This window comes from Drosophila mojavensis, unplaced genomic scaffold (assembly GCF_018153725.1).
Source record: "Drosophila mojavensis isolate 15081-1352.22 unplaced genomic scaffold, ASM1815372v1 contig_108, whole genome shotgun sequence".
NCBI lineage: Eukaryota > Metazoa > Arthropoda > Insecta > Diptera > Drosophilidae > Drosophila > Drosophila mojavensis.
The window spans coordinates 109004-127757 of record NW_025318636.1 but is presented as its reverse complement, the minus strand read 5'-3'; the positions used below and the strand labels follow the sequence as shown (position 1 = coordinate 127757).

The 18754-nt window shown below is 37.1% G+C and overlaps 1 protein-coding gene across 2 annotated transcripts; it reads right to left on the bottom strand.

Moving 5' to 3' along the window:
* Window positions 1-481: 481 nt before the first annotated feature.
* Window positions 482-18503, bottom strand: LOC6578179 (heart- and neural crest derivatives-expressed protein 2). 2 transcript variants are annotated; one of them, XM_044008792.1, is made up of 4 exons: window positions 18371-18503; window positions 12257-12456; window positions 8385-8528; window positions 482-724 (listed from the first exon to the last, which is right to left on the bottom strand). In XM_044008792.1, the coding sequence occupies exons 1-4, from the start codon at window positions 18486-18488 to the stop codon at window positions 644-646; spliced, it is 543 nt and encodes a 180-aa protein (XP_043864727.1). In that variant the 5' UTR covers window positions 18489-18503; the 3' UTR covers window positions 482-643. The 2 variants fall into 2 exon arrangements, with proteins under 2 accessions (XP_043864727.1, XP_002004096.3); XM_002004060.4 differs by having other exon boundaries at window positions 18220-18454.
* Window positions 18504-18754: the final 251 nt, after the last annotated feature.

The following is an 18754-nucleotide window of genomic DNA, read 5'->3' as shown; positions in this document are numbered from 1 at the left end:
CCCCATATCCACCCCCTCATCCTCACTTTTGTAAAAAGCGTATTTCAAATACTAGAGACTTGTGCTTTGGCAAATACATGCATATCCATGTTATAATCATAATCTAAAAGTTTCATGAAGATCGTATGTCCACAAAAAAGTTATTAAACAATTAAGTTCTCATAGTAAGCCAACACTGCAGCTCATGCGTGTTTATGCGTGGGTGCTTGTGTGTGTATGTGTTTGTGTATGTGTTTGTGTATGTGTGTGTGTATGCGTGTTTGTGTGTGTATGTGTGTGTGTATGCGTGTGTGTGTATGTATGCCTGTGTGTGCGTGCGTGCGTGTGTGTGTGTGTGCGTATTTCTTGTGTAAACTGAAAGACTCGAAAAATTATTGAAATAGCTATTGCTCCAAGGGTTCAGGGGATCTCGTAGTCGAGCAGTCTCTTACTTGTTTTTATCTAGGCTTTCCTAAAATGAGTCTCTACAATTCATAATTCATAATTTATTACTTTATTTGAGTATTAATATAATTTTTATTATGGACCAAAGCATTTCAACAATTTGGCGAGATAAAGTTTTCGACATTCAGATTATTATCTAAAGCCATTAGAAGAATAGAGCGATTTTTAGTTGCAAAATGTATTTGGTCTTTGTATTTATTCAGTTTTGTTCAGGAATAAGTTCTGATGCCCATACATCTTGTGGCCATCCTGTACGACCTTTTCCTGATATGCAATCATTCTGAAAATATAAAAAGCACTATTATATGTATGTTATTTTTTATAAATAGGTATTAAATAGGTATTAAAACAAGTAATAGTGCTCTTTTTGAGGCTGTTAGATTAAATGATAGCCTTAATAGGGTTTTTCAATAAGGGCGGGTATATGTTGAAATGGAATAAAACAAACCGTGTGTGAAGTATTGACAAAATTATTTTTATACCCTGAACCCATTGAAAATGGGAAATCAGGTTATAATGGTTTTGTTAAAAGTATGTAATAGGCAGAAGGAGGCGTGGCAGACCCTACAAAGTATATATATTCTTGTTCAGGGCGATGAGCTGAGTTGATTTATCCCTGTCCATCTGTCTGTCCGTCCGTCCATATGTATGAACGCGTCGATATCGGAAGATATAAAGGCTAGAGACTTGACTTGCCTAGGTCCGTGTATATCACGCGCATATCGAGACTTTCTCTCAAAGTCGATAACAACTTCCTATATTTAGTTATCGATTGAAAACCTTATCGAAAATTAGCTATTTAATTATGTATGCTACACATTTGGAGCTACAGTCTTCTAACTTTAAATGTAGACTTATATGTATTATGTATAATTTCAATTTTTGTTGTAATATAACCCCCACCCCTATATCCACCCCCTCACCAACATATTTCTTTTGTTAGCAGAAAGACGCGAATAATTATTGAAATATTAATGCTTAGAAGGGTTAAGGGGATTTCGTAGTCGAGCAGTATCGACTAGAGCTTTGTTAATTTCCTGTAGCGATTGGCGATTGATCAGAGTTGAACTACCTTCCCCACTAGCCCTTACATGGGTACTTGACTGACCCTATGGTAAGCGAACGCCGAACCACCGAGCAACAAAGTATATGCATGAAACGGCAGAAAAAAAGAAAAAAAAAACTAGTAAGAAAGCTCTAGTCGAGGCTACTCGACTACGAGATCCCCTGAACCCTTGGAGTAATAGCTATTTCAATAATTTTTCGCGTCTTTCAGCTTACACAAGAAACACACACATACATACACACATATACACACACACACACACACACACACACACACACACATACACAAACAGTTACATACACATACACACACAAGCAATAACACGCATGGGTGGCAGTGAGCGTTTACTTTGAGAATTTAATTGCTTAATAACTTTTTTTGTGGACGTACGATCTTCATGAAACTTTTAGATTATGATTACAACATGAATATGCATGTAATTGCCAAAGCACAAGTCTCTAGTATTTGAAATAAGCTTTTTACAAAAGTGAGGGTGAGGGGGTGAATTTAAGGGTGGGGGGGGTGTATTTTTAACAAAAACCGAATTTGTATAAATTGCATATAAGCAAACATTAAAAATTTGGAGACTCTAGCAATAAAGGTGTAGGAGATATAATTTTATAACTGGTTTTCGATAAGGTTTTTTATCGATAAAAAAGATCGGGATTAATTATCGATTTTTAATGATAAACTTGATATGCGCGCTGTAATTACGGACATTTAAAAAAAAAATTGAAGTCTCTAGCTCTTATATTTTCGGAAATCGACGCGTTCAAACATACGGACAGACGGACAGACGGACAGGGCCAAATCGACTCAACTCGTCGCCCTGATCAAGAATATATATACTTTGTGGGGTCTGCCACGCCTCCTTCTGTCTGTTACATACATTTCAACAAAACCATTATACCCTGATTTCCCATTGAAAATGGGTTCAGGGTATAACAAGTAAGAAGACTCTAGTCGAGACTGCTCGACTAGGAGATACCCTGAACCCTCTAATCTGATATTCTAATCACTCTGCACTTCTTTTCGGCACACGTACATACACATCTACGTATTAGAACGCGCTCTGCTAACTGCGCAGTAAGCAGCGACTGCGCTTGTGCTGCGCTGCAGTGTGGGCAACATTATAAGGATTTATTTGTTGAATATTTTAATTTCTAGACGTACAATCTTAATGAAACTTTCAGAACATAATCATAATATTCAAATGTATGCACATTCCAAAGCACAAGTCTCTAGTACTTGAAATACGCCTTTTACAAAGGTGAGGGTGAGGGGGTGGATATAGGGGTGGGGGGTAAATTACAACAAAAATCGAAATTATATAAAATGCATCTACATATAAAATTTGGAAGCTCTAGCTCTAAAGGTGTAGGAGGTATAATTAAACAACTAGCTTTCGATAAGGTTTTTGATCGATAATAAATTATCGGGAGTAGTTATCGATATAAAAAGAAAAACTTGATATGCGCGTGATATACACGGACCTAGGAAAAAAAATTTCAAGTCTCTAGCTCTTATATCTTCTGAAATCGACGCGTTCATACATACGGACGGACGGACGGACGGACGGACGGACGGACGGACGGACAGACAGACGGACAGGGCCAAATCGACTTAGCTCGTCGCCCTGATCAAGAATATATATACTTTGTGGGGTCTGCCACGCCTCCTTCTGTCTGTTACATACTTTTAACAAAACCATTATACCCTGATTTCCCATTTTCAATGGGTTCAGGGTATAAAAACGAGACGGTGAGACAGCAAGCACTACCAAATACCGAGTGTCTCTTTTAGTGTTTCAAATGTATTCGTGCAGGCCTCTAATATGTATGTAGTATGTATGTATATAGCTCATTATCCGATTGGCATTTGAAATATATACATATGTACATAAGTATTCACCCAAAAATCATTGACGGATTTTATTATGGCATAATACAATCTTGTTTTTACTTAATGTAAATACATACATACATATGTATATTGAACTTATGTATACTTATCAATATACATATTTAGGAAATAAATATGTACATACATACATATGTATGTATGTATGTAAGCATTTCTGCTTTAATGTATGTATGTATGTAAGTACCACTGGCACTTGACTTCTTAATTGAGGAAACTTGTAAAACCAAGTCGCACCCTCTGTCTGAAAATATTTATTTCGGGTTGTTTATATGTATGCACATACATACACACATTTGTACATGTACACCCTGTACATACATATGTATATACGTATGTACATATATACATACATACATACATAGATACTCCCAATGTAATTGGGCCATGTGAAATTTATTTTGGAAGGCCACAAAAATCAAAAGGGGCGGAAATGAACAGATTTGGATGATGTCCATTTATTGTACGCAGGCACAATCTTTATGAATTAATACAAACAAATTTTAATATAAAGTTTGGCAAGAAAGTGTTTACACACAGGGAAAAAATTTTAATTTTTTACTTTGAAACGAAATAAAAGCAGTAAGAATATGCATATTCAATTTTTTATACCCTGAACCCATTTTCAATGGGAAATCAGGGTATAATGGTTTTGTTGAAATGTATGTAACAAGCAGAAGGAGGCGTGGCAGTGAGTAACGGCATGACACTCAATCGAGAACTCGCGGTTCGAGTCCCCATTGATTTTTTTAATTGTTTGAAAATATTTTTATATTTTCATAAATGAGTTTTCTATTTAATTTATATTTTTAAATATACCGAAATTGAAATTTTAACCATACTACATGTGCGCTTTTAAAAGTTTAGTTATTGTAGCAGATTCTTAGAATCACATCAGCAGTTAGTTTGGTTTAGTTTTGGTAGATGGCGTTGCAGCAGTGAATCTATTCGAGTTTTGCCAGCGAAGCTTCTAGAAGTGAGGTGACGTAGTGTGTTAGCGGCATGACGCTCGATCGAGAATTCGCGGTTCGATGTTCATTTTTTAATTTCTTCAAAATATTTTTTTATTTTCATAAATGAGTTTTCTATACTATGAGCAGTTGTATGGCTCTGTATGAAGCTCTGGCTGCCTGTTGCAATTTTGAAGCCCAGCATTTGCATTTGTCCGATCTTGTGAGGCGCTGCTCACAATTATGGGATATAACTTGTAGAAGCATTTGTATGCCTGTGTGCCTTTACATGTGCGTGTGTGTATGTGTTTGTATGTATGCATGGGAGATGAACATTGGCGTGTGCCTCCCTCAACTAAGAATGGTGTGAACGATTTTGGGTTTTAATTGAAGAATCGCGTTTATAGTTATAGGTTCCCTTTTTGCTATATGGCGTCATAACAATAATGTGATTTCGTTTTAACTACTGTTGCTCGAATCGACGCGGTGGTGCTGTAGGCAGAAGCGCTGGCGATCTTTACTTTAGTTATTTTGACAAACATGCTATTTGGCTTGGGTGCGAGTTCAAATCCCGCGGAAAACTCTTTTTTGTAAATTGCAAATTTTTGTTATTTTAGCTTCTTTTATATTTTTTAAATTTCATAAACATGTTTCTTTCCGTATTATGAATATCGATTAACCTTATTTATATATACAAATTCATACATATAAATGTTGCAATTTGATCACTATAAATGCCGATTGCCACCCCCCTAGTGGCCGTAGACTCCTCATTTTGGCCAGTTCTTAGAGCGAGCTAACGGTAGCCTAAATGCCAAATTTGAATTCTTACGCTCCAAAAATGTGAAAATTACAGGGTATTTTTCGATATGCCACGCCCCTAAAGAGGCGTATCGATTGAGAGGCTACCAGTAACTCAACTATCCCAATTTGAAGCATCTAGCTCTTAAACTGTAGGACATATAAACTTTTGCGGTTTGCCACGCCCTCTATGGGCGGGCATATATCTACCATAGCTCATTGGACTTGTCAACCCGCGTATATATACCAAATTTCAGGTATCTAGTATCAATAGTGCATAAAATATAGCATAATTAAAAAAATCACTATATATTTAGGTCCGATTTGCCACGCCCCTAGTAGGCGTAAATATATAATTTTTATAACCTGAACCCATTTTCAATGGGAAATCAGAGTATAATGGATTTTTTGAAATGTATGTAACAGGCGGAAGGAGGCGTGGCAGACCTCATAAAGTATATATATTCTTGATCAGAGCGACGAGCTGAGCCCATTTGGGTCTGTCCGTCCGTCCGTCTGTCTGTCCATCCGTATGCTTGCACGCGTCGATCTCAGAAAATATAAGAGCTAGATACTTGAATTTTTTTTCCTAGGTCCGTGTATACAACGCGCATATCGAGTTTTGTTTCAAATGTCGATAGCTTATCCCGTTATTTTTTTATCGATTATAAACATTATCGAAACCACTGACCAAACAACACATGGACTAGACATGTAGAGCAACGTTTTTCCACGCCGCAACATCTGTCTAGCAAGTCCCGGCCAACTTCGTATTCGCTCGGCTATTGGATGGCTCGGGTAATGAAAGATAGCACGACGAAATCAGTGCGCTCTAAGCACGCAAACGAAATGGTCATGTATGCGCTTTGAGTGAAGAGTACACCGAAATCTTAAAATCGTTTGCGACATTCATGCAAACAAAATGTTAGCGTTTCGATATATATTTATGGGAAGGGTATGAATGCGTTGAGGCGCATAAAGAATATGATCTCGCGACGGGCATGCACACACACACTTGTAGTCCCTTGCTACATGTATGAGCGTTTGTGACCTGCGTGCGTTACTCTTGCTGCTTGTAGCAATTTTAAAGCCCAGCATTTGCATTCGGTCGGTCTTACGGACTGTCATAACCACTTTACACAGTACATTTATATATTATTATTGCTAATCATGTTTATAAATGTGTTTATATCCGTAAATAATTATATATAATTAAATAAATATATAAATATATAAATTAAATAATTATATAGCAAGAATGTAAATGTGTGTGTGCATGCTCGTCGCGAAAATGTATTCTTTCTGTGCACAACAGCCTGTGCAAACTGTAAAACCTAAAATTTGCCGTTGGTCTGCCTTGTGAAGTGAGCACATGCATACATACATTTGTGTATGTGTATGCTTGTATGGGATGGCAAGTTAATTGTCTCTGGACTTAGTAGTTTGTAAATTTTGTATGATTTGAATCGTAGGGTGACTATCAAATGGGCCATTATGACTTAATTAGAAATTTTTGACAATAATGAGTAAAGGTTGAGTATAATATGACATGTGTATTTCATATATTGCAAAGCATTTAATAAAGCTAGTAGTGTTTTACGATAATTTTTTCGGTTGAAAATGTGTATAAAATAATTTTATTTAATTTCAATTTTTGTGCGCTGCTGAGCTTCATGATTTGAGAGCCCACAGAGAGAGAGAGAGAGAGAGAGAGAGAGAGGGAGAGTAAGACAAAAAGCACAAAGCGCATACATGACCATTTCCTTTGCGTGCTTAGAGCGCACTGATTTCGTCGTGCTATCTTTCATTACCCGAGCCATCCAATACCAAGCCGAGCGAATACGAAGTTGGCCGGGACCTGCTACACAGATGTTGCGGCGTGGAAAAATGTTGCTCTACATGTCTAGTCTATGTGTTGTTTGGTCAGTGTCGAAACCCAGTAATAAATTGATATCGCTTACATCTTTAAAGCTAGAGTCATCAAATTTTTAATGTAGATTTATATGTACTTTATGGATTTCGGGGCTAAATTTGGACATAAATCGATATTATATAAAATATATAAGTCTTCATTCAAGGTTTGGAGACTCTTAAGATGTTGGAAATATAATTACGTAATTATATATGCTTTGTAGGGTCTGCCACGCCTCCTTCTGCCTGTTACATTTACTTTTAACAAAACCATTATACCCTGATTTCCCATTTTCAATGGGCTCAGGGTATAACAAGTAAGAAGGCTCCAGTAGAGGCTACTCGACTAGGAAATACCCTGAACCCCTGGAGCAACTGATATTTTAATAAATATTCGATTCTTTTCTTCTTACACAAGAAACACACACACACAGAAAAACATAGGAATGCACGCATAGACACCCATGGACTGCAGTGTGGGCTTAATTGTGCAACTTAATTGTTTAATAACTTTTCTTGTCGATGGACTATCTTCATGAAATTTTCAGATCGTAATTATAAAATTCAAACGAATTTTGCATTTGCCAAAGCACAAGTTTCTAGTATTTTAAATACGTCTTTTACAAAGGTATTAGTGAGGGAGTGTATCAAAGGGTGGGGGTGAATTACAGTTATGTCCGTCTTGCTGTCCGTCCGTCTGTACGTATGAACGCAATTTATTTCGCCGCTATTGAACCTAGAGACTTGTAATTTGGAGCACATACTCGTGTATATCTCCGATTTATAAAGTGTTAAAATTTTTCGGATCCGCCCACTGGGGGCGTGGAAAATCGGAAAATACAGCGCTAAAATTTCGAATATAGATTTGTGTTGACCACCTAATCAACAAGCTGACGGACGAATTCTGCCATATTTTGGGCACTAACTATAATAGAGGTCTGAAATTTGGTATATATACTCGGGCTGACCACACAATACCAATAAGCTATGGCGGATATATCGTTGCGTGGCATATCGAAGAATACCCTATAATGTTCACAAGCTTTGAGTGTAAGCATTCAAATTTTGCAGTTACGTTACCATCAGCTCGTTCTAAGATCTGTCTCATAAGGCGCGCGCGTAAATCGGGAAAAACTGTATTTTCTATAGTATTCGAGCTAAACTTAGCTACTAAATTGCTGATGGGATGTGAATGAGTATTCTGTAGTTGGTAAACTGCAATGTTCTTACTTGTTTTGTTTGTGTTTTAACAAACTAAAATTGGTTGATAAAATTCTTGAAAACATACATACCTCATTCTTCTGCTCTCTGTCTATGTAGACTTTACGGCTTGGCAGCTTTAACTCTGCCTGGAATACGCTTTTAGGATCTTGATCTCCATCTATAATGCCCACTAGGTAATTTATGTATAATATTGCCAACTTTAATGTTTTTATCTGTAAATGTTTCATTAAATATTAATATGTATTATTATGTATGTAAGATTATTTTTATAGAATTTAATTTTTTTTTTCTCATTCACGAAAGTGAATCAGTATATTGGTTTTGTGCAATGTCCGCCTTGCTGTCCGTCCGTCTGTCCGTATGAACGCAATCTATTTCGGCGCTATTGAAGCTAGAGACTTGAAATTTGGAACACATACTCGTGTATATATCTCCGATTTATAAAGTGTTAAATTTTTCCCGATCCGCCCACTAGGGGCGAGGCAAATCGGAAAATGCATTTTCCGATATACCAGAAATCATGTTAGTTAAAGAGCTAGAAAGCTGAAATTTTGTATATAGGTCCGCGTCGACCACCCAAGATCACGAGCTATAGCGGATATATCTCCGCCCATTGGGAGCGTGGCAAATCGGATAAAACTGTATCTCCTAAAGTTGTAAGCCTAGAATGCTGAAATTTTGCACGTTAGCTAATGTTATGATTCTATAAAGTCTAAAGACTGTTATAAGTGTACGCCCATTAGGGGCGTGGCAAATCGGATCTGAAGATATAGTGATTTTTTATATTCTGCTATATTTTGGACACTATTGATGCCAGAGACCTAAAACTTTGTATATATACTCGGGCTGGTCACCCAAGACCAAAAAGCTTTGTCGGATATATGTCCGCCCACAGGGGCGTGGCAAACCGCAAAAGTTTATATGTCCTACAGTTTAAGAGCTAGATGCTTCAATTTTGGATAGTTGAGTTACTGGTAGCCTCCTCTATCGATGCCCCAAAAAATAATTTTTACGCCTCTTTAGGGGCGTGGCATATCGAAAAAAAACCCTGTAATTTTCACATTTTGAGCGCAAGAATTCAAGTTTTGCATTTGGTTTACCGGTTGCTCGTTCTAAGAACTGACCAAAAATGAGGAGTCTACGCCCAGTTGGGGCGTGGCAAATTGGGAAAAGCTGTATATTCTACAGTATTAGAGCGAAACTTAACTACTAAATTGTTGATGGGTTGTGAATGAGTATTCCGCAGTCGGTAACGCCCGAATTCAACGTTCTTACTTGTTTTTTATATATTATATTATATATGTATATATTCTTACATTCCAAAATCATAAAATCCCAAAAATGTCTTATTAAGATAGCCCATCAAAAAGGAAAGTTATTAAACAGTTAGGTTCCCATAGTAAGCCCACGGTACAGACCATGCATGTATATGTATTTTCGTTGCTTCTTGAAGAAGAAGCGAATATTTATTGATATTAAAAGACAGAAAGTTCGGACGAGCATTCTAGAAATATTTCGGACAGTCAAGACATGCCAAAATGAACCGAACTAACGCTTTCATACCCTTCCCACAAATTTCGTTTGCATGAGCGTGACAAACGCTTTTATTATTTAGGTATACCCTTCACTTCAAAGGGAAAGAGCTGGGATCATCGCTATGTTCGGTGATTTAAGAGACCAAAGAGAGAGATAGAGTGAGAGAGAGTAGGACAAATAGCGCATAGCCTTGCTTCATATAAGAATGGGACCATTTCGTTTGAGCGCTCGCAACGAACTGACTTTGTAGTGTTGTTTTTTCACTGCTCGAACCTTAAGAGACGGAGCCGAGAAAATACGAAGTTGAGTAGTACCTGATGCACATTTTTTCGGTGGTGAAAAAGTTTCTTCTACATGTCTCATCTATGTGTTCTTTGGTCAGTGATACAATTTAAAGCTTAGCGCACAAATAATACTCGATCAATACTCGACAAAATCAGTGCGCTGCGACTGCTGCCACGAAATGCACGCATTATCAAATGAAGCACAGTTATGCGCTCTTTTTCTCTTACTCACTCTCTCCCTCTCTTTATGGTCTCTCTCTCTATGGTCTCTCAAATAGCAGCAGCGCACAGAAATTGAAAATTGTTCGCGACGATCCCAGCTCTTTCCTTTTGAGTGAAGGGTATTCCCAAATCATAAAACCGTTTGTCACGCTCATGCAAACAAAATGTAAGCGTTTTGATGGTTATTCGTGGGAAGGGTATGAAAGTGTTGATGCGCATAAAGAATATGATTTCGCGACGAGCAAGCACACACACACTTGCAGTCTCTGGATCTTCATGAAACTTTCAGATTATGATTATAACATGGATATGCATGTAATTGCCAAAGCACAAGTCTCTAGTATTTGAAATACGCTTTTTACAAAACTGAGGGTGAGGGGGTAGATATGGGGGTGGGGGGTAAATTTTAACAAAAATCGAAATTGTATAAATTTCATATAAGCATACATTAAAAATTTGGAGACTCTAGCAATAAAGGTGTAGAAGATATAATTTTATAACTGGTTTTCGATAAGGTTTTTTATCGATAAAAAAAGGTCGGGATGAGCTATCGATTTTTAATGATAAACTTGATATGCGCGCTGTAATTACGGACATTTAAAAAAAAATTGAAGTCTCTAGCTCTTATATCTTCGGAAATCGACGCGCTCAAACATACGGACAGACGGACAGACAGACAGACGGACAGGGCCAAATCGACTCAGCTCGTCACCCTGATCAAGAATATATATACTTTGTGGGGTCTGCCACGCCTCCTTCTGTCTGTTACATACATTTCAACAAAACCATTATACCCCGATTTCCCATTTTCAATGGGTTCAGGGTATAAAAACAAGTAAGAAGACTCTAGTCGAGGCTGCTCGACTAGGAGATACCCTGAACCCTCTAATCTGATATTCTTATCACTCTGCACTTCTTTTCGACACACATACATACACACGCACGTATTAGAATGCGCTCTGCTAACTGCGCTTGGGCTGCGCTGTAGTGTAGTAACATTATAAGAATTTATTTGTTGAATAATTTAATTTCTATACGTACAATCTTAATGAGTTTCAGGGCGTAATTATATGGTGAAAATGTATGTACATTTCAAAGCACATGTCTCTAGTACTTGAAATACGCCTTTTACAAAGGTGAGGGTGAGGGTGAGGGGGTGGATATAGGGGTGGGGGGGTAAATTACAACAAAAATCGAAATTATATAAAATACATATAAGTCTACATTTAAAATTTGCAAGCTCTAGCTCTAAAGGTGTAGGAGATATAATTAAATAACTAGCTTTCGATAAGGTTTTTGATCGATAATAGAATATCGGGAGTAGTTATCGATATATAAAGAAAAACTTGATATGCGCGTGATATACACGGACCTAGGAAAAAAAATTCAAGTCTCTAGCTCTTATATCTTCTGAAATCGACGCGTTCATACATACGGACGGACGGACAGACAGACGGACAGGGCCAAATCGACTTAGCTCGTCGCCCTGATCAAGAATATATATACTTTGTGGGGTCTGCCACGCCTCCTTCTGCCTGTTACATACATTTTAACAAAACCATTATACCCTGATTTCCCATTTTCAATGGGTTCAGGGTATAAAAATTGCAAACTCATTCAAAATTGCTAAAATGGCAGCACTGCATCCGTGCTGTATATACGGTCATTTAAAAAAGAATTCGAGAAATTCTCTACCTCTTATATCTTTTGAAATCGACGCGTTCAAACATATGGACAGACGGACAGACAGACAGACGGACAGGCCAAAGCGACTCAGCTCGTCACCCTGATCAAGAATATATATACATTTTAACAAAACCATTATACCCTGACTTCCCATTTTCACTGGGTTCAGGGTATAAAAAATATTAGGCACTAATAATTATCAAAATACTTACCTTAGATAACTTGGTATCAGAAGGAACATTTGGTATTCTCTCGCGTAGACAAGAGAATGCATTATTAATACTTTGAGTTCTCCTTCGTTCTTTTTTATTAGCTGTATTTCTCTTTTTAATAGTTCGAACCGTTGGATGTGGAATAAAATTAAGATGATTGGTAGATGAATATATTTCACCGGCACATTTTATGTTGGAGTCTAAAAAAAAATTATAATAACTAATTGAAAGCTATTTTATACATTAATATTAATATAAGGACTTGTTTAGAAAAAATTGATAATGATGGAAGAACCTCAAGTTTGTATTCTAACATATACACAGTTCTTGAAAATGACATAAGTATAGTCACAGAAAAACAGAAGATACATACAGTGGCGAGCACGTACGGATACATGTTGGCCACGTCGACTTTAAAATGCCTGTAAAAACATTTTATTAATCTGTTTGAAATTTTGGAATTAGATTCATTTAAATAAGATGGTAAAATCATTTGTTTCGCTTTTTATTCTAAATTCAAGTTTTTTCAGATGGATACATAAAAAGAGCTATGTATCCACTTTTGCTCGTCTTAAACTTTTTTTTTAAAATATTTACTATTTTTAATATTTTGTCCAAAGATCTTTAGCTTTAATCACACACGCGCTTAAGCATACTCTCCACCACTTTTCCAAAAGAGGCATGCGAAATTTCGCTCAACTTCGCTTGGATCCGACGCTAAAACCCCTTCATCCCAGTAGGTGGTGTTTCTTACATTGAGAGCCTTTTATTAACCAATGTCCCTAAATTTTTAATGGGGTTCAGGTCTGTACTTTGAGTAGGCCACTTCATTATCAAAAATTTTTGATAATCGAGTTAATTCTTGACGATTTTCGCTTTGTACTGGGGGTCATTGCCCTGCTGAAACACGACTTCATCCTCGGGAGACGCACTATTATCCACAAAGTCTGGAAGGTAGGCCTTCATAATATTCAGACAGTCTTCCTTAATCACAAGTCCATCGATCTCAACCAGCGGGTAGAGGTTCCACCATGTGAAACAGCCTCATACCATCAGGCACTCTCCACTATGCTTCATGGTCATTTTGAGCTAATGCATTTGCAGATCTCCGCTCGCCTCAAATTCTACAAAGACCATAGAAATCGAACCGAATACGATTGGAAGAGGGTTATTTGGTCAGATGATACCAAAATAAATCGCTACCAGTCTGACGGAAAGGAGTAATAATACATACATACACATATACATATGTGTGTGGTATAGTGACTGGCAGGTAACTCGCGCTTATCTTTAAGCACCTGATTTTATTTCAATGATTGTGGGTTTGCCTATCAGAATGCATTTTTAAAGAAGTGTAGTACTTGATTAAACTCAGTGGGCAAAATGGGATGCGATTTTCGATCCCTAGCTGGTGCATGCAAGTAAAAAAAAACTTAGGTAGTCAGCTATTTAAATATAAGCGCGCCTCTTCGATTAAAACCCAAAATCGTTCACATCATTAAAAGTTGAAGTAGGCACAAGCCAATGTTCATCTCCCATGCATACATACAAAGATATACACACACGCACATGTAAAGGCACACAGGTATACAAATGGCTCTACAAGTTACATCCCATAATTGTGAGCATCGCATCCTATGCATACACAAATGTATATACATACATACATACATGCATATGTATGTGAGCACTTCACAAGATCGACCAAATGCAAATGCTGGACTTTAAAATTGCTACAGGCGGCAAGAGCTTCGCACACAGGCATACAAATTCTCATAGTACATGTAGCAAGCGAGAGTGTGTGTGTGCATGCTCATCGCGAAAACATGTTCTTTATGCGCACCAACACTTTCATACCTTTCCCACAAATAATACCGCAAAAGAAAATATTTTGTACGACCTTGGTAAACGGTTTGAAGAGTTCGGAATACTCTTCACACGTAAGGGAAGAAACGGCAGTCTAACGCGAAGAAATTTCAATTTTCGTGAGCTGCTGCTTGTGCTCACATGCATACATGCATATACATATTTGAGAGAGCAGAGAAAGCGAGAGAGCAAGAACAAAAATTGAGCACACAGGCATCTTTTATTCAACATTTGACCATCACGGTCGCGCGCATGAAGCGAAATGATTGTGCTTTCGCATATTTTCGTAGCCCGAACCTAAAAGTGAAGAGCCGTACAAAAACGAAATTATTAGGCAGTAGGAGACAGATTTTTCGGTGTTGAAAAACTTTGTATTACAATTTATAATAGTCTATATAATTTATATAATTTCGATTTTTTTTTAAATTTAGCTCCCACCCCTATATCCACCCCATCACCAACACCTTTGTAAAAGACGTATTTCAAATTCTAAAGACTTGTGCTTTGGCACATACACGAATTTCAATGTTCTGATCACGAGGAGATAGTTCATCGACAAGAAAAGTTATTAAACAATTCAGTTCCCATAGTAAGCCCCCACTGCAGTCCATGCGTATTTATGCCTATGTGTCTGTGTTCCTTGTGTAAGCAGAAGAGGGTTCAGGGGATTTCATAGTCGAGCAATCTCGACTAGAGCTTTTTTATTTGTTTTTTTAATCGTTTAGTCAACCTGACTGAGACGCTCTTAAAAGTAAGTAAGAAAGAAATAATCTATCTATGACGAGCCCAAATTTATTCTATTAGGGTCTGATGAAGCGCGAAAAATCTGTCGGAAACCTAAGAAGGAGCTTCAGTAAAATAACTTTCTCAAAACGGTTAAGCACGGTGAAGGTAATGTGATGGTTTGGGGGTTTTTTTTGCCGCTTCTGGAGTTGGAAACCTTGTGTTTATTGATGACACTATGGACAAGAATGTTTATAGAGACATTCTCAATGAGAATTGAAGTTCAGATATTCAAGAACTGCGTCTCAGTGGCACTGATTGGCAGATTCAGCAACACAATAACCCAAAACATTCGTCTTATCTTGTGCAGGAGTGGCTCATATACCATTGCAAGCAGTTCAAAACACCGTCCCAATCACCGGATTTGAATCCCAGCGAGCATGTGTGGCACCTATTAGCAAGAAAGATCCGATATCATCAAATAACCCCAAGGGATTCTCTAAAAGAGGCCCTACGCGCTGGATGGGCCAAAATCACTACTTATGAAACGTCAAGGCCAATAATTAGCACGAAGGGACGTTTGCAGGCGGGTATTCAATCTAAAGGAGGACCCACAAAGTATTGGGGTGATTGACTACCGATGAAAATGACTCATTACGCCTTTTGTGCCACTTTTACTTACGTTTTTGAGGAAAATTTGTGCCTATATTTATATTTTAGTTCTGAAATTTAATTTTTTTAAAGTTAGATATTATTAGAAACAAGTAAGAAAACTCTAGTCGAGAGTGCTCGACTAGATACTACCCTGAAACCAACTAATAACAAGTAAGAACGTTGCAGGATATCGTCTTCAAGCTAGCAGCAGATCAGCGCGATTTTCCTATACATGTGCGCACACTCATCGTCTATTCTATGCGTACAGACAGAAGCGCGTCTTTTTCACATTCTTAGAATTTCGATTGATTTCTGAATTTTCTTGCCGTTACTGTACTTTTTTCAGATGACGCTCTGTTATTAATCTATTCTATTTTAGCAACTGGCTGATCAAGCAAAGCAGTGCCGTGGGTGCTAAGGACGACGCAAATTACATATGTTAGAGGAGGGGAGGTTCGAACCTCTTCGGTGTTTTTTTGACATTATTACATATTTCGTTTTTTATAAAATAGATATTTTATTGGGAAGATGCGAGCTTGAATGAATGGCACTTAATACTCTTAGTCGAGTAATTTTATAAGTTTAAATTTGTTTCTTCTTAAATAGCAGAGCTTGCAAATGAGAGTTGACCGTTTTTTCGTTTATTCTCTTTCTCGCATCATAACCAAAAAAAAATTGTGCAGACACGTCTCTCTCTGAGCGTCACTCACTGTTTTCTTTAGCATCTGTTTCGCTCAAACGCAATGCGATGACTCATTCGTGTGACGCTCTCACATGAGTGTCGCGTAAAACTAACACGATTTTCCCTCACACAAAGCCTCTCAGCAAAAAACCGTTTGTCTAAAAAACTCAGCAGAAAATGTTTTTGCCTTCGTGTGCATGTAAATACACGCATACATATATACAAAAAGAACGCAGCAATCGCGCGTGATTACCCATAAAAACGCAACTTACCGTTACTTCATTTAACTCAAGCAAACGATCAGTGTTTGACTTGGGGAAACGAAAACAGAAACAACTATCTCCCTCAGAGCGCGAGAGAGCTAAGCCAGACGCGACAAAAACAGTTTCTGTCCTTATTTGCAGACAACGAAAAAGTGTTAACAGTTATTTGCGAGCTATGTTAAATAGCCCTCAAATACATATACGCAAATACATACATATGTATATATGTATGTAAGTCTGCACGCATAGCATCAAGCATTTTTGCCTTATACGCTCATTTGTATGTGTGTATGTATGTACACATAAATGCGTACTGTAGCATATTCCAAGAATCTCGCTGCTATTGATTTGTCTTTGCATTGTTTTTGAATTTCCAGCCGCTACACTGTCTTTTCTTTGCTATATGGCGTCATAACAATAATTTGATTTTGTTTTAACTACTGTTGATCGAAATGACGCGATGGTGCTGTAGGCTGAAGCGCCGGCGATCTTTATTTTAGATATTTTGACATGAACATGCTATTCGGCTTGGGTGCGAGTTCAAATCCCGCGGAAAACATGTTTTTGTAAATTGCAAAATTTTTGTTAATTTAGCTTCTTTTATATTTTTTAAATTTCATAAAAATGTTTCTTTTCGTATTATGAATCTCTATTAAGCTTATTTATATATACAAATACATACATATAAATGTCGCAATTTGAGCACTATAAATGCCGATTGCCACGCCCCTAGTGGCCGTAGACTCCTCATTTTGGCCAGTACTTAGAACGAGCTAACGGTAACCTAAATGCAAAATTTGAATTCTTACACTCAAAAAATGTGAAAATTACAGGGTATTTTTCGATATGCCATGCCCCTAATGAGGCTTAAAAATTATTTTTGGGGCATCAATAGAGGAGGCTACCAGTAACTCAACTATCAAAATTTGAAGCTTCTAGCTCTTAAACTGTAGGAGATATAAACTTTTGCGGTTTGACACGCCCCCTATGGGCGGACATATATCTGCCATAGCTCGTTAGACTTGGGTGGTCAATCCGCGTATATATACAAAATTTCAGGTCTCTAGCATCAATAGTGCCGAATAGCAGAATTGGAATAATCGCTATATGTTCAGGTCCGTTTTGCCACGCCCCTAGTAGGCGTAGATATGTAATTTTTTCACCCTTCTTTATAGAATCGAATCATTACCTCACGTACAGTTTTATCCGATTTGCCACGCCCTTAATGGGCGGAGATATATCCACCATAACTCGTGATCTTGGGAAGTCGACGCGGACCTACATACAAAATTTCAGTTTTCTAGCTCTTCAACTAACATCATTTCTGGTATATCGGAAAATGCATTTTCCGATTTGTCACGCCCCTAGTGGGCGGATCGGGAAAATTTTAACATTTTATAGATCGGAGCTATACACGAGTATGTGCTCCAAATTTCAAGTCTCTAGTTTCAATAGCGCCGAAATAGACTGCGTTCAGATGGACAGCAAGACGGACATTGCACAAAACCAATATATTCATTTCACTTTCGTGAATGAGTATAAAAAGTTATTTATAAATATATTTGTTGAAAAATTACCAGGTTGCAAACATTTTAACATTTTTAACATTTGACTTGCTTTACATTTTTATTTTTTAAAATTATTCCAGCCAACAAAATGATTTCAAATTTTCAGATAAGACAGCTAAATATCGTACTAACAAAATAAAATAAATTTTATCCGGTGTTCTATATTAGATAAAACGTATATCATTTATATACTTGTTAAATACATACAATCAAAAGCACTTAAATCCGATATTGGAGAGTTATTGTAGTCACCGTTGCAATAATAGGAAGGAGATTCACGACAGACAGAACTAACATATTTCGACATTTCACTCATTAAATTATATTAAAATTATTTTAATGGTTATTTATAAATTACATTTATTATGCGCTCTGAGCGAACGCACTTTTGCATTAGTGGGATGTATTCGGATTTGATACACGGAAAAAACTAAATACAATTGAAGCACACTTTCCGCACTAACACTCACTTTCATGATATACAAATATTGAACAAACCAACACACCGAAAGCACCCCAAGTATTAGCCAATGGGATGTGTTCTGTTATTTCCCCTTAGCCAATACGAAGCCATGGTGAAAATGAACACAGCTATGATAAGAAAATGCAATAATGCTTTTACAAACAACAACAAACATTGGATTTGTTGCTAAGAAATATAAATATAAAATGTTTTTTTTTTTTAATTATTCCATAAAAATAACAACGAATATTTTGACCAGGATTATATTATTATAGCATA

Bases quoted from the DNA above. Each gene is read 5' to 3' on its own strand.
- LOC6578179 (XM_044008792.1), bottom strand. From the start codon at position 18,488: ATGAAAGTGAGTGTTAGTGCGGAAAGTGTGCTTCAATTGTATTTAGTT. The intron at 12,457-18,370 runs GTAATTTATAAA...ATTTTTTTTTAG, and splicing joins GCTCAGAGCGCATAATAAAT to ACTCCAACATAAAATGTGCC. The intron at 725-8,384 runs GTATGTATGTTT...TTATATTTTCAG, and splicing joins ACAGAGAGCAGAAGAATGAG to AATGATTGCATATCAGGAAA.